The sequence below is a fragment of the Gossypium hirsutum genome, chromosome A05 (genome assembly GCF_007990345.1).
Source record: "Gossypium hirsutum isolate 1008001.06 chromosome A05, Gossypium_hirsutum_v2.1, whole genome shotgun sequence".
Taxonomy (NCBI): Eukaryota; Viridiplantae; Streptophyta; class Magnoliopsida; order Malvales; family Malvaceae; genus Gossypium; species Gossypium hirsutum.
In genome coordinates this window covers 23928076-23945206 of record NC_053428.1, presented here as the reverse complement: position 1 = coordinate 23945206, position 17131 = coordinate 23928076, and the positions used below count along the sequence as shown (strand labels likewise).

The 17131-nt window shown below is 30.9% G+C and overlaps 2 protein-coding genes across 3 annotated transcripts; both read right to left on the bottom strand.

Annotated features, from left to right (window-relative positions):
• Positions 1 to 287: 287 nt before the first annotated feature.
• LOC107924616 (probable calcium-binding protein CML29) lies at positions 288 to 1048 on the bottom strand. Its single transcript, XM_041114034.1, has one exon. It carries the CDS (start codon positions 941 to 943, stop codon positions 464 to 466), a length of 480 nt encoding a protein of 159 aa, XP_040969968.1. The 5' UTR covers positions 944 to 1048; the 3' UTR covers positions 288 to 463.
• Positions 1049 to 5425: 4377 nt separating this feature from the next.
• LOC107924332 (mitogen-activated protein kinase kinase kinase 1) lies at positions 5426 to 11069 on the bottom strand. Of its 2 annotated transcripts, XM_041114033.1 has the most exons (9): positions 9794 to 11069; positions 8533 to 8617; positions 8363 to 8425; positions 8106 to 8263; positions 7548 to 7620; positions 7395 to 7454; positions 6631 to 6741; positions 6084 to 6331; positions 5426 to 5879 (listed from the first exon to the last, which is right to left on the bottom strand). In XM_041114033.1, the coding sequence occupies exons 1-8, from the start codon at positions 10804 to 10806 to the stop codon at positions 6122 to 6124; spliced, it is 1773 nt and encodes a 590-aa protein (XP_040969967.1). In that variant the 5' UTR covers positions 10807 to 11069; the 3' UTR covers positions 5426 to 5879; positions 6084 to 6121. The 2 variants fall into 2 exon arrangements, 1 of the variants encoding a protein (XP_040969967.1); XR_005927285.1 differs by lacking the exon at positions 5426 to 5879 and having other exon boundaries at positions 6092 to 6331; positions 6449 to 6741.
• Positions 11070 to 17131: the final 6062 nt, after the last annotated feature.

Genomic DNA, 17131 nt, shown 5'->3' with positions numbered 1-17131 from the left:
ATTTGCTACTTAGATTTTATCATTCACTTCTTTATATCTAATTTTAGATTAGAATAAATTTAAAAACTACTTATTTAGTGGTACTTAAATTTAGAATAATATCAGAAACTCACATATATATATATTTTTAAGTGGTGGGATTCAAGCCTCTTATAAAGATGTTAAAAACTCAGCTTTTGCCAAGAATATTTTTCTATAAATTTTTGTTTGTGGTTTGTAAGGAAAATGTGAAATTTCAATTTCCCGATATATTTTCAAAAAGAAATTAAAATGAAAACTTCCATTGATTAGAGAATGGGAGACCACTTTGTATTCGCTTTCTATTCATAGTAAGAGAACAGAAACACAAACATGCAGTACTTCTGCTAGTAATATTAATGTTTCTTGACTGATCTTTATTCCCATGCATGGAAATACCGCAGCACCCAAGGCGCATATATAGAGAAAACTTAAGTTTAATAATCTAAAATAAGGAATTAATTATGAGTCTGAAGTCCTCCAAGCTAACAGCTCCATCACCATCAGCATCCATGGAGGCAATAACACTCTGGCAATCCTCCAAGGAAAGCTGATCGATGCCAAGGTTCCCCATAACCTCATACAAGTCGGCAGCAGTCAAAGCATCATCCCCTTCGACTTCAAAAGCTTGGAAAGCGGTCCTGAGGAAATTGGCAAGCTCCCCAAGCTCCATGTCCTTGGTGTTCATCTCTAGGAACTCTTCCATGCTCAGTAATCCGTCCTTGTTGGCGTCCCCTTCTCGCATCATGGCCCTCACGTCTTGCTCGCTAGCGTTGTACCCCAGCGAACTCAGGATTCCCCCTAGCTCTGCAGCATTGATTGCGCCATCGTTGTCTGAATCAAATGCTCTGAAGGCCTCCACCAGGCTTAGGACATTGCTCAGTGTCTCGGTTTCTGCTGACAGAGACGACCCTAGTTGAGCCATAGATTGGTGCTTATTAATTTATATATTTAAATTTATAGATACTTGGGTATTTAACTTACCTTTGCCTAAGCTCCCTTGCTCATCCCTTCCTATAAATAACCGGTGGAGTTATTCTGTTTTGGGGCAAGGTGGCACCTTTATGTCGACATAAAGTTGAAGTGAAAATAATGCCAGATTCTTATGCTTATATAGATAATTATCCTACATCCTGCAAACCTTTTGGTTTACTGCATGTTGATCATATATATGTGTATATATATATCAACTTGGCAAAGAAAAGATGCCTGATATGAAGGTGACTACAATTCAGGTGTAAACACTTGTTACTTTTTAGGATTCTAGATAAGGTAGATGCCAATTAACATTCCTTTGTACAAGTAATGGTTATCTTTTCTCTTTGGGAGAAAATAGCCAAAAAAAGAAAAGAAAAAAAGACCCATTGGTTACCGGGTTCAAATTCCAGGAAAACTAATAAATTTGCCAACATTGAAACCCTTAACACAGCAGCACAAGATCCTGGTGAAGGATTGGGCCTTGATCATAACATGAGGGATTGGAGTAGTTTCTTCTGCGCCAGATATATTGTTTGGGTATGGGCCTAAATTGTTAGGGTCTTTGGGATTGAATTGTGTCGTTAAAGTTTGATTCTTTATTGAACTTCACTACTTAATTTTAATGAAAACAAATTTCAATATTTTAATTTAACACTTACAAACAATAAATTAATTAATACAACATTAAAAATTAATAAAAATAATTTTATTTTATAAAAAGTAAACTTAATTTATTGAATATATTTTTTCAAGTCTTTCTATCATTAACTACAAAATGTTAGTTATTCTTTTAACCTTTATTATTTTATAAATTAACTTATTGTTAAAATAAAATATTTAAATAATATTTTATTTTTAAACCATAAAAACCAATAATAACTTATTAATTTCTAAAATTTAATTAAAAATTAATAATAAAATTCAATAAAAAATTAAAATTCAATGGCGAAATTTGATCAAATTGTGGGTCAAATTTAATCATATTCTCAAATTATAATGACAAATATCAATCAAAATAAAATATAATCACAATTTTTAATATGGTAATAAATTTACATTTTAACTAAAAAAAAATAGAGGGCAGCGAAAGATCCAGCAGTAAATAATACAAAAGTAAAATATCATCCTTTACCATTAATGAAGAAGAGTAAGCATAAAAGCTTGTAGTTTAATGTAGGATTTGACCATACCACTCAATCTCGGAAAAATAAAAACTAGGGGATGGATGTAATGCGAAAACGAAAAGAAAGCAAAGGTAAGCCTTCAACATGGTTTGTTAGTTATGGGCACAGCAAGCTTGTCGTAGTCAACAAAACCACTCTTCCTGGTGCGTAATGATGACAATGGCTTAGCTTCATCTCCCACATTATGACATATATATATATATTTTTAAATAATTTTATTATAAATTTTGATTATATTTAATTTTTGATATAATGTTTAGAACTATTCATAACCCCTCCCTAATATATAAAGAGAAGGATAATGAACTTCAACACGCTCGAATTCAAATCTTCCTACATTGATTACAATATCCTCTTTATATTCTCTACAAGAAACTTTTGACTCAACTAAATTTATATTTGTATGAGTAAATTTTTTTATTCGAATTTCAAAAATGATCTTAAATCAATTATCTTAAAAACCACCTCTTTCTTAATTAATCATTCATTATCTTGCTTTCTTTTTTCAAAAATTATTATTTTGTAATGTAAACTTTTCTACAATTACACACTTTTGAAAAAAAAATTTACTATTTTACTTAAACCAAAATAAAATAATAATATTTTTTTACTATATATTATTATTTCAGTTGAGGAAAATTAAGATTTTTGTCTATACAAACATTTCAACTATTGTTATTTTTAGATGAAGAAACTTAACAATTTTATCAATTCTATTATTTTAATTAAATTTAACCTTAAATCATAAAAAATAACATGTTTTAGTAAAAAAATATATTTTTATTTCTTTCTTTTTCTCGTCACTTTAATCAAAAGATAAGCCCTAACTATGTATTACTCTTCCTCATATTTATTTTATTTATTTGAGAAAGTAGACATGAAATTAATTTATTTAAGAAATTCATTCATTTATCAATACAATAAAATATAAAAAAACTTCAATCTTTTTGTAGTAAAGAATAAAAAAGAGAAAAATTTATAAAGATAATTAAGTAAAATTAGTTTTTAAATGGTCTTATATTCTATCAACTAAATAATAAAATTTTACATTTCAACTAAATAAACCAAATAAAGTAATGTAACATATTCAGTAATGTGTCAAGTAATCTTACGTGTTGTTGATGTAATTACCAGAGATAATCTTTAGATTCCGTGAACCAAACACACTTAATATATATATTAATTTCTGAAAGAGTAGTTTTTATTATTTATTTATATATATTATTAGTACAAAATTAAAAAAAATTATTTACTTCCATCTACATTATACTTAAAATTCTTAATTGAGTCGATGTCATGAGTTAATCAACACCAATTCAATTGAAAAATTATTAAAATGAGCATTCCTTTATAAAATAAAATAAAATAGATTGTTGTTGTTGTTGTTGTTACTATCATTATTATTAAGGTGTTTTGTCTATGTAAAATTAATAAAATATCACATAAGATGAAATTTGAATCTCGGTTGATATATAAATTTGAAACCTTCAACTTTACTATTTCAATCAAATGTTATTTGATTATTGCATAAATTTCTAATAAATATATTTGTTGTATATATATATTTACCAACATTGTGAATATATTGTAATTTAATAATTTTTATACAATTAAAATTTTAATAAATTCACCATTCAATTTAGTCATATAATTATGCCATCATGTACATCGAATCAACCTGTTTTTATATCATACTAATTGAGAATTCTTCATGATGATGTTTATGATATAGGATATACGAAACTATTAAACTTTTAACACCTCTTGTATGAGTTCAAGAATATTCCACTTTATCTCAATTATTTGTTTAAACTCAAAAGTTTACTTATTTGTAAGAATTTAAATAAAAATATTAAATTTAAAAAATAAGTTCATAAAAAATTAAATATTTTAAAAATATGAGTCAAATTCAAACTTTAATATTTAAAAATTTGAGTTTGGCTCAAGTCGTTTTTAATTTTAATTTTATAATGTTATTTTATATGTAATTTATGTCCTATAAAAATTAGTTGGATGACCTATTTTCAAGTTTAAACAAATCTAACTCAATCCAAATGTCTATTTTATAAAGTCGTTGAGAGGAGATTGATGTCAAACTTTTAAGGAAGATATTGTTTTCAAGTTTGTTTGTTTTTTTTTTTTTTAATGTAATCTGGCTTAGTACAGAATACCTGAGATCTATGGTTACTCTTTTCTTAATCAAGCAAACAAAAAATTTATACAATGTCCGGATTTTATTTATACGATAAAAGTTACAATAAAATGTTATCGATTTTTTTTTATTCTTTTAAACATTACACAGTTAACTATAAAATACAGAGATTGTGATTGTAATCATAAATTTCCTTTTTCTAATTATTCTATAAATAATTTCATAGCACTATGATTTTTATTTATAAACGATAAAAATAAATTGAGTCTGATAAATTAGTTCAGGAATCATGATGGTGCATTTTATTATAATCAACCATTACCCATTTATACTAATTTCCAGTACACTGGCTGTAAAGAGAATTAACATCGCAAAATTAGATAATCATAATGCAAATAGAGGTACTCATGGTTGGGCAGGTAGGTTGAGTCCATTAAATTAAAGTTTTAAATTTGAGTCTAGTCGGTTTAAAAAATAGATTTATTTTTTTAATAATTTAATTTAATTTAATAAAGTTAAACTCAAGTTTAACCTGATCCATTCATATTTGATTTTTTTAGATTAATTTTTACTTAAAAATATTTTTTAAATATAATAAACTAAATACACTTAAAAAAAAGGCTAAAATAAAAATTTTCTAATACATTAAAAATATTTATATTAAAAAACACTACCATAAATATAATAAATGTTTTATTATATTAAAAACACAAATAAATATAATAAATATTTTATTGTATTAAATATAAATTTTAAAATTTATATTTTGAGTTAAGTTATTTAGTTGGGTACGTTTTTTAAAGTTTTAATTAATAAATTTAATTATTATTAAAATAATAATTTAATATAAATATAAATATATATAATTATTTAATATATATAATTAATATATTATTTTATAATATAATATTCAGGCCAGGTCAAACTTGAGCCCAAAAAAAATCTTGCCTAAAATCTAACCCATAATTTTTATCCAAATTCATTTTTCTAACCTTAAATCCAAACCCTCTATTTTTAAGCCAAACCTCCAACTGCAGGTCTAAATGCAAATAAATATATTATTTATGGTAATAACAATCATAAAGCGACGTAATTCTCGTAATCTCAATATTAGATATAGTCGATACATAGAGCAAACTAGTATTTATTTTTTGCATCAATAATGAGATACATATATACAAATAATTTCTCCTACAGCTAATGTTTCACCCAAATCCCCAAAAAAAAAAAATCTACATAAAATAAGGGCTAAATCAAATCCCAGACCTGACAAAACTATAACAAATAATTTTAACATTAAGAGCAGCTCAGCTCTCTACAGCTTCATCGTGGGTTCATGGTCATGGATAGTTAAATCTAATGTCAATGCCATTAGACCATAGCCAAAGCTTCAGAATTGCTTTCTGCCTACCAGGTTTGAGACTCTTTGAGTCTCTAGGAGCAAAACTAAAGGTAGCAACATCAGAGCCCGAGAAGGCAAACTTGTCTTCTTCCTCATGAAGGACGGAGCTGCATGCAATAACTAGACTCCGTGAATGTGTAACTTTCTGCACACAAATACAAGAACAAAGCTCTGAATGAAGCTAAACTGATACCAAAAATGTACCATTGTTACCGGATAATATTCAGGTATCTTAGGATATGGATAGCTAACATGTTGTGATAATGAAGGTTCCAGGACAATGTTTCTTCTGAAACCTGACCAAAGGAGCATGTTGCCAACGGATTTATGATCAGCAGAAAATGTTTACCTGATTACTTGTTGCAATTTAGTTTCATGGCTAAACATTCATATCCGACGACCAAGATGAGGAGATGCTGAGCCTGAGTGTGTGGGAAAAGACCTCTTCACAAATGGATGCTGCAAGAGTTTAGCAGCAGTTGGACGAGCATCCGGATTTACTTGTAGGCATTGCAAGATAAAATCCCGTGCATCTTTCGACAATGAATCAGGAACTGCAGGTGGCTCACCTCTGCCAATTCTAAACAATGCTTGCATCTGTTTTGAATTACACAAACGATGACATTATTGCACAATAAAGGAGATTATAAAAATTTAACTCAATAGCTCTTGTAGAAGGAAATTATTTGAAACAAATATAATATTCGTCCACACCTTTCTGGACAAAGCTTCATGGTAGGAACCAAATTTCATGCTTTAAAACCCTATAAGCCTTTTTGAAATTTGGAGATGACAGCATAGAAATTTCCAGATCCTTTTTTCTTCTTTATTTGGATTTTACATAAACTTAATTGTCAAGTAAACTAATGTTCATATCAGGAAGACGAGGTACATACATGTTCCAAATAATAGTATGGAATCTGACGTGTTAACATCTCCAACACAGTACAACCAAGGCTCCATATATCAGCAGGAAGTCCATACCCTTGACCCTTCCTATTGACAACCTGTAATTCAACAGCTGATAATCAGAATTCGGGAGGACTAATCATCACCAGTAGTCTGTGTCACAAAAACAAATAACTACTACGTAGAAAAGACAACAAGAATGGTGTGTTTCTAGAAGAAAAAAAGTACTGAAACCCATCCAACTAGAAACTGAAGACACCGTTCAGGTATGATTTAAAAAAGGGCCAGCAGTGTTTCAGAAAAGGAAAGCTGCCATCACCAAAACATTAGCAATTATCCGTCAATGAAAATTGTCTAACCAAATACTACTTAGGAAATTACTAGTGAGCTAAAAGATAAAAGAAGTGTTCACTGTAAACTAAATGTTAAGATCCAGCCAATTGAGTGAAGCCTGAGAAAATTATGATGGATCAGCAAAGAGTGATTCACACCTTTTGTACACTATAGATAAATATCTGAAAAGAATTATGTTATCATCCTTTTCATAATTGAGTATTCTCATAAGCTGTATATCTCTAGTACAGGAGAAATATTTACCAAGAATGCATGTCATCATTTCCTAATATTCAGTATACTATGAAGCTAAATATCTCAAGCAGGATCCCCAATACAAAAGAAACTGATATTCTACACAAATCAAACAGCAGCTATTACAGATTATCATTTCTGAAAGGAAAGAATAGAAGCACACCTCGGGGGCCATCCAGAATGCTGTCCCTTTGCATGATTTAACATCATTAAACTTGGTTGCCTGGAAACAAGCATCAGCACCAACATGAGTTCGACCTGCTTAAAGATAATAAAACAAGAAAGACAATTAAAGTCTTAGGTTTCGGATAAAAACCTTTGCCAACCCAAAATCTGAAAGCTTCACTGACCCACTTGCATCCACCAATATGTTTGCACACTTGATATCCCTGTATCAACATACAAGTAAATGAGCCTTGAGAGAAGAATATTCTAAGTGCATGGAAACTTAGGTAGAGCATAGAAAAAGAACACAATTTTACTTTCAATATCATAACAATAACAAATGCGCAGGCATCTAACCTTAAGGGAAAAATAATACAAAATAATAGCAAGTAAAATGCTGAAAAAATCTTCTATGCATACAGATTATGATTCATATTCTCGACTTCAAAAGTCTTCCGAGAGGGAATATGACATATGCATACAGATTATGATTCATTACAACAGATCCCAATAGAGATAAGGACTGAAAACTTCAATCTGTTAAAGTGAAGAAATTTTTATTTTATTTCTCATATGAAGCAATTTGCTGTTAGCAAATACACCTAAAAGAAGTACAAATAAAAACTCAGATTTGGCTAGAGAAAACAAACAAAAGTTTTTTAAGTGGTACATAAATAATTAAGCAGCAACATAAGGTCCCTTTACTTACCTGTGAACCACATTTTGGTCATGAAGATACTTCAATCCATGCAAAATCTGTCTTGTATATGCAGAGACTTGAGAATCTCTGAGATGATACCTCTGATATAGATTTAAAAGGGATCCTTTGGTTACAAGCTCAAGAAAGATGTATAATTTTGACTGATCCTGCAAAGACCATAAAATTAAAAGAAAAAAAATTAGACAACTAGGAAGAAGAACATTTATGAGGTTATCCTATTAAGCTGAGTGTCAAAAAAATAGAACCTTATCTGTGCCATAATACTGAACTATGTTTTCATGTTCAAACTGGCTTAAAAGAGCAATCTCCTGAAAACGAAAGGAAATAAAGAAATTATATCAGACAGAAACAAGTAGAAGATGGGTATTTCATGAAAACGAACAATTAAAAAAGTAGAAGAGAAAATCTGTCTTACATGTTCAAGTTGGATAATACTTTGTTTCCCCTGACTTCCTTGATCAAGCAATGAAACTTCCTTCACGGCAAAAAAGAATCCATCGCTACAAGGACATGAATAAATAAATAATTAGTAAAGCATGAGTAAAAGAAAAACATCTCTTTCCTAAATAAAAGTAATACGTAATCTATTGGACAAGTAGATAACCAATTAATAGCTAATAAGATAAAATGGGCTTTTCCTTGCAATTTTGAAAGTATTTCTAACAGTACTTCATTCAGTCACTCCAAGATGATGTCATTCCATAGCTTTCCAAAATATCAACAATTAGCTTCACATCTCAAAGGTCGCAGTGCAATGAGCTTCCCTAGGTTTATTTTTCAACTCTTGAACAATAGGTAACAACTAAATTCATACCGACTAAGTGCTAGCTCAGATGGTATGCATGCTGCTGACAGACTCCTGGAGGTTGTGGGTTCGAGAGGCCTTAGGCACGTAATGTCCTTTTGATGTGAGTTAATTACATAATGATTGGGAAGGTTAAAAGTAGATTAGGAGCTTGGAGAAAACAACTAAATTTATCATCTTAAAATCAGCTATAGAACAGGATATCTCCAGTTAACCAGTTTCTAACCACATAGGATCATCGGAAGCCATAGACCGGAATCAACAAGCAGAACCCTTCATAAGTCAATAATGGACTTTACCTGTACTCACCATAGAGGAAGGGGTTCATAATCATCCATAATTTGCCCACAAAAATGGCTACATGAGTGTATCAACTACGCAAAACTTCAAGCAGCAAACAAAGTAACACTTAAAGGCTAATGAACCTTAAGGCTAAAATGCGTCAACGCCTTAAAGTTCGAGGTAGAAAAAACACAAGATGTCCAAATATTAGGTATTTATTGGTATTAACGGAATTAATGATATCTAGCAATCTTTGGATGCAACCCTGAAACATGTAATACAGTGCTCCCCAAAGAACTAAGGGAATGGGCGATGGAAACTAGGATGACCAAAGAAAATAAAAACAAATACAAAAATGCCTTTCTCTGGATGCTTAACCAACACCAAGAACAGCTTTTGACCCTAGATGCTTTCTGACCTCTAAAAGAGTGCCGCCCAAAGCGACAAAATTATGACAATTAGGCATAAGGCAGTTCCCAAACTAATTTGCGCATATCAAAAGATAGATAAATTATCTTGATTAAAAAGAACTAGCTATAAGCATTTAATCAAGCTGGAAATAAAGTTGGGACAGAATTTCATCACTTACTCAGAAATCCCTTCGAAAACTGATCCAAATGATCCACGCCCCAGAAGCTCACCTTTCTCCCAATAAGTAATTGTTCTTTTGAACCTACCGTTAGGGGAAATGTTTGACATAGGTTCTGAGGTAGAACTCGAAGAATCGTCATCATTTGAAGTTATAAACGAGCACGACTCAGAAAGCACTGCAGTCTCTCCCATTCTCATTGAATTATCCTCCTCCTTAGCATTTTCTTCATTACCCCTATCCTTCTCTCCTTTAACTTCTTCTTCATCGGAAGATGAATGTAAGTGAACCTGAACTATACACCCTCTATCATCTTCGGGGGCGAAATCCCTAAACAGATCCCAAGTTGAGCAAGCGCTATCGACTACCGGTAGCTTCATCACCGGCGGCGGCTTTAAACCCGGTGGCCTAATCCCTTTAATTCCATAATTCCCTCCTCCATCGACAACATTCGAAACCCAGCATGCGTTTGACTTCAATTCAGTTGAAGTAGCAACATCGACCAAGTTTCTATCATCACAGCAGCACTCGTTTAACTTCAACTCGGGCGAGTCATCTTCGGTCAAAGCAGAAGCCAAAACCCTATCAGTTAATTCAGAGACTGTTACTTCAGTGCCGTCTTCTAAAATTATCTTGCCTGTCTCTTCCTCAGGACTATCCAGCCGGTTCAATCTGGACCGAGGCAGAAGATCCGACGAGGATCGAATTTTACGGGACTCCCAAGCGGCGGCTGGAATGGAAAAATCTTCAGGACCAGAAAGGCCCAAGGTCCGACAAATAAGGTCGAACTCTCCCTCTGTTCCTTGGATACGGAAGCTGGTTTTATCGGACAAATCGAGCGATCGCGTGATTAGAGAAGAAGATGAAGAGGTATCATCGAGAGACGAAGAAAACGACGCTGCATCGTAGTCGATGTGCTTCGCTGCATTGCGGCGCTCGAGTCTCGGCTTACTCCGGCTCCTCTTCGAATACATCGCGCTTCTACGACTAAAGAATCGAGGTAGGTAATGCATATGCAGCCAAATCCATTTAAAAAAAAGGTCTACAATCGAGGTAAGCTAGGGTTTCCAAAAATATCAATTCAGAAGGGAAACGAAACTTTTTATCTTCTTGGCCAACTTTCAGGGAAAATTCAGGTGAGAAGAATATGGGAGCGGAAAAGAGGCGAGTCGAAGAGGGGGAGAAAGAGAAAAAAGCTGAAAGAGGAGATAGAAAAGACTGGTAAACGCCGTCGGGAGCGAGTGAGAAAGATAATAAATCAGAGTATACGCGGTGCCACGTGGAAAATGAGAAATGTCATTTTGAAAGATTATATTGTTTGGCTTCCGGAGTGGTGGGACCATTATTCCACCTCTGCATCTTCTTCCAACATAACATAACCATGTTTTTATTATTTATTTGATATTTTAAAAAAAATTATAACAACAAATACTTTTATTTCATGATTATTTTATTTGAGCGAGTTGAGTTAAATTCTGTTCTCAATGATCCGTACATCATTATTTTTTAAGGTAATGAAAGGAAGCTACGTTTTCAATATAAGTTGCTTTTCTTTATTATTTCAATTTGAGAATATTGAAGTCTGACAACAAAATTCAATACATAATATTTTAATGAAGCTTCAAGAGGAATATCGGATCCTTTTTTTGAAGTCAATTTTTTGGGTTTTTGAAGGGATAAATGGTAATTCATTTCTCATCATTTTATTTTTAATTTTCTCCAATTTCACACCTCAATTTTTCTTCCGTCTAATCTTTTGGTATCCGGATTGACGATGGTAAAATCTTTCAAAATTTTACACGCCGCAAACCGTTGAACGCCACGTGGCATGATAGGCAAGGATGTGAACCTTTAAATAAATCCTCCTTTTCTTTTCTCTTAGGTTTAATATATATCAAATAAAAAGATTAAGAAAAACTTTATAAAAATAATATATTACTATGTATATCTATGTAAAGATATGGATAATTCTTTTAAAATATATATAGATAAATCTAAATCTTAAATATCAATTATTTTATAATAAAAATTAAAAATCCTATCACTTGCATGCACATGTGAAAAAATACAGATATATGTTTAAAAATAATATAACGTAAGATTTGAAATTAATTAATCATATTTTAAAATAAAACTTTAAGTGGTAAATTTTAAGTTTTACTAATACAATTGGTATGGTTTCAAATCTCATCCTAAGCATATTTTTATGGCTAAATACTCAAATAAGACCTAACCTTTTCAAAGTTGTTTGAATAAAGGCCAAACGTTTTAAAACATTCAAATAAGGGCCTAATGTTTTCGAATCTATTCAAGTAAGGGCTCATTACACATATTTCCCAAGTTTAAAATACATGCACTTAAAAACTTGAAATTAAACGATGTGGAAGCGGACTCATATATTAATTGGAAAAGGGCTTAAGATCACATTGAGTACCTCAAATCTATGGGTGTTTTGTATCCATTGAGTAAATACGAGTTATAATTATATAGCGGTATCTGAAAGCATATATTGTGAACACTCGAAAGCGCTTATAGAGACTTTTTTCTTAATTTGATGTCTAAATTATTTTTAGATTCTATTTAGTACATAAAATTATTAAATGTTATACAAATTAACTAAAAAAATTGCGTCGTCTTTACTCCTTATCTACTACAGGTCTCCCATGAAATTTGAAACCTTGATTTCAATAATATGATTTTTATGTTTTTTTTTTTAAATCCCTAACTCATTTCCAATTCCACTTAGGACCCACTAAATCCCTAACTGTGAAACCCAAATTCCATTAGGAACCTCAAATCGACGAAATCCCCAATTTATAGGCCCTTTACCTTAATCGAAATTTGTGAAAGTTCATTGGTATAGACGAGAGACATTGTATTCGATTGAATGGTGGAAAGTGTAAGAAGAAGATGAAGAACATTGTTACTTTTTTTAGATTTTTATTTTTATTTTTTACTTTAGAAATCCCACCTAAAAACCATGTCAGTATTATTTTATTTATAAATGCCATTCTAACATTGATTTGCTTTCATTTCAAACTACTTAACTGTTAAGTTCAAATGTCAAAATTAATAAAAAAAGATTAGGTATCAAATTAATAAAAACAATCATGTTTATGTATCAAGTTGTATAAAAAAAAGATGAAGTACCAAATAAAAAAAATATCAAGTTCAGGTACCAAATTAGGAAAAAGTGTTAAGTTCAAGTATTAAATTGGACTAAAAAGTGTCAAGTTCAAGTACCAAAATAAAAATATAGGACTAATTTTAACAAATAAAAAATATAAAAAAAACTATATTAAAAGATATGGAAAAGGGAGAAACTGAAGATAATGGAAATTAAAGAAAAAATAAAGTTAAAATAACATAAAAGAAAATAATTAGATCACTCAAAACAAAAAATATAAGGACCAATTATATAATTTACCTTAATTTTTTTGTTTGAAATGATAATTTAACGTACCACGTCACCTTTGTAACAGTCTAGTTTAGACCCTAGTAAGAACAATGGTTTCAGGACCACGAATCCGAGTAAAAAAATATTTTAATATTATTTTCTGTGTTTAAAGTATGTGAATTGATATGTGTGAAATTTTCGTACGAAAATTTTATCGTTGTGTGCTTGATTTAATAAAAAGGACTAAATCGCGTAAAACGTAAAAGTTGCATGCTATTAGTTAAAGGTGTCAATTGGCCTTGGCTTTTTAATATGATGGCCTTAAATGGTAAATAGCCCATTTATAAGATAGTGGATGATATTTGGTTTGGCATTTGTGTATATATGAATTTATTTTAATGGTAAAATGGTAAAATGTTAAAAAAAAAGTTTAATTAAATAAATCAAAAGCCATGTGTTTTTGTCTTTTTATGCTATCATCTTTCTCCATAGCTGAATGTGAAAAGAAAAAAGATGAGTTTGGAAGCTTTGAATATTTGGCACTTTGAAAGCTTATTTCGGGTATGTGTTTTACTCGGTTTTTTATAATTTTTACTTTTTTGAGATCGTTGCTTCGAGTACTAGTAAACTCATGCCTTAATTTTTGGATTTAATGAAGAATTTGAGATTTTCCATTGTTTATTATGTGATGAAATTGTTGTTTGATGATGATTAATAAATCTTTGATGTTTGATTTTCATGTTTAATTAAGTGATTTTTTTTGATAAAAATGTGTATTAAGGACTAAATTTAGAAATTTGTAAATTGATGGGTCAAAACGTGAAATAAATAAAAGATATGGGTTACTAGAGACCTAAGGTAAATTCGGCCTAACAGGGGTTTGATGAAATTTTGAGTAATTTGTGTTATTTTGAAATAGGGATTAAATTGTAAAAATGTAAAATGTTAGGGGATAAAATGCAAAATGCCCAAATTATGTGCCTTTAGATAAAATTTAATGAAATGTTGAATAAGTGAGTTAATTTTGATATTAATTAGATTGGCAAAAGTGGAATTCGGATTTGGATCGGGGGGGAAATCAAAGTGGTCGATTAGTCGTCTCGTTCCGATTATCGTTGCCGAGGTAAGTCCTTAAGTAATTAAATTTGATTTGTTACGCGCTTAAGATTATATAAAATGATAAGTAATTATTTGACCTTTACAAGTTCGATTTGCAATAAGTATATTGTATTTAGGCTATAAAGCCGAATATGAAATGGATGATTTATGTATATAATGTGGCCGAATGACTATTAAGTGATGATGTGCAAGTGTGTAATATGTATACACTTTTATTGTACTTGTTTGTATAAATTCGAATGTGAATTGAATGGTATATATGTGGTGACCGAATAGCTATTATGAAACAAAGTCAAAGAATGGGATATTTGTATAATAGATGAATTGTGACTATTGTTCCTGCTTGATCGAGGTTGTGTGTGAAATAATTTGTGAATATGGCCTATAGCCGAATGGTTATTAAAAGTGAAACTGGGATAGTGAAAAGATTATGTGTTCCTTGTGTATGATTATTGAACCGAAAGTTAAAGGGTAGGTGTACATTTTGTGCTTATATTCGAATGAAGCAATTGAATTGCTAATGTGATATGTTATGTGAAATGTGTTTACATGTGAATAAATATGCAAGACACTAGAAATGTATCCAGGCTAAAGTCCCACAGGCTTCGTGCTGGAAATGTATTCGGGCTAAAGTCCTGCAGGCTTCACGTTGAAAATGAATCCGGGCTAAAGTCCCGCAAGCTTCGTGCTGGAAATGTATCCGGGCTAAAGTCCCGCAGGCTTCGTGCTGGAAATGTATCCGGGCTAAAGTCCCGCAGGCTTCATGTTGGAAATGTATCCGGGCTAAAGTCCCACAGGCTTCGTGCTGGAAATGTATCTGGGCTAAAGTCCCGCAGGCTTCGTGCTGGAAATGTATCCGAGCTAAAGTCCCGTAGGCTTTGTGCTGGTAATATAATTTCGGGTTTTATACCTAGCAGGCCAAGTGCCGATGAATTTGATAAAAGTATACAATTACAAGATCCTACACTAAGTTGACAAATTGAAAGTGCATTACATATTAAGTTGGCCAGGTATGTATCATGTACTCGTATGCGATTTTGATTTGAATTAAATTATAAATAGATAAAGTGATGCATCTGTGAATAAGTGTTATGACTATAAATGTGATCGTGATATATTCAGTAAATGTGTGAAGTTATGTGAAGTGATTCTATGTTTATATTCAAATATAAACACTTGGTCCTTGTGGAAAGGTTTGTGGAAGTATATGATTTTATTTTTAGGTGATTACGATTATGAAAAATTAAATGTGAATATGATATTGTATTTTATTCGTTTCAATTGAACTAAAGCTGATAGTGAAGCATTTTAATGCTTATGTTATATGAGTTCGATCTTGAATGACATGATATACATGTTTAGATAATTTGAATGCAAGGAATGTGTGAAAGAGTAAATTTGTAATAAATCTGATTGGGACAACAATAGTAGCGTGATTTTGAAAAATCACCATAAATTGTGGAAATTGAATTAGAAGCTAAATAAATTATGTAATTAAAGATTAATTAGTCTATTTTCTTATAAAAGAAACCGTGTAAACAAAAGAATTGTAGATAATGAGATATTTGAAGTGGCGTGAGATAGAGTCAAAATGACTTTGAAATCCCCTATTTTGTTTTTAGAAAATTATTGTAAATTGTATAATGATGATTATAAGATAAAATTTATATTCTTAGACTCCTTAATGAGTCTAGTTTCAAATGAAATAAACGATAACATATTTTGAATTCTGTATAATGAGAAAATTGATTCGTAGTGAAGAGTGGTCAGATTAGTCAAACAGTGAAACAGGGGAAACTTCAATAAAAATCTGGTATTGATTGGTCAAACCAAAAATTCTAAAAATTTGATGGATGGAAGATATATGAGCCTATTTTTAGAGAAAATTAACGGTACTTGATTTGGAGTTTCTTAGCTCCAGCTATAAATAATTTAGTGACTGTTGCTCAGGAAGACAGCTTGTAGTGAATTTGTGATTTTGTTGCAAACATGGTTAAAACTAGTTAATGAGATGCTTTTCGAGTTCTTATGATCTTTTTTGTGATTTCAATATTTGGTTTTAATTGAGTTCAGATTCAAGTGAGGTGAATTTGCTAAAAATGCATTATGTTCATGGATACTTGGCCAAAATGGCAATTATCTAGGAATGATTTCTTGAAAATTTGAAATAATCGATCTATAAGTAAATTAATTGTTTGCATTGCTTAAAACTTACTAAGCATTGAAGCTTACTCCATGTTCTCTTTTCCATTTCTTATAGGTTTACACTTTAGCTCGAGTTGGAAGAGCCGGAGATATCATCACACTATCGAGTCATTATGTGAGTTGAGAAGATTGTATATCATCATGGTTTAAGGCATGTATAGGATAGACTATAGGTAGAATGATATTTCGACTTTGTATACTTTATAGCCATGCGAAGATGGCTTGCTCATTTTGTTTAGAGAAGCCTTATAATTGAACTAATATGTTGAAATGTTTTAGTTATAACTTGATAGTAGTTAATTTGTTATTAGATATTCGGTTATGTTTTGATAGTGAGTCATTTTGAAAATTTATAAGAGCTCTTATGGAAAATCAATGAGATAGGTTTGCATTGATGATAATTTATGTCTGGTAAGTATCTTTGACCTTATAGAAGTTTTGTTCAGTCAAGTAATACCTCATAACCTTATTCCGACAACGGATACGGGTTAGGAGTGTTACAACCTTACCGTTACTTAACGATAATTAGTGGTTCAGTGACTAAAATGTTACAACACGATAACGTAAGTGATTAAAACATAATATTTTAGACATAAGTGACCAAAATATAACATAAG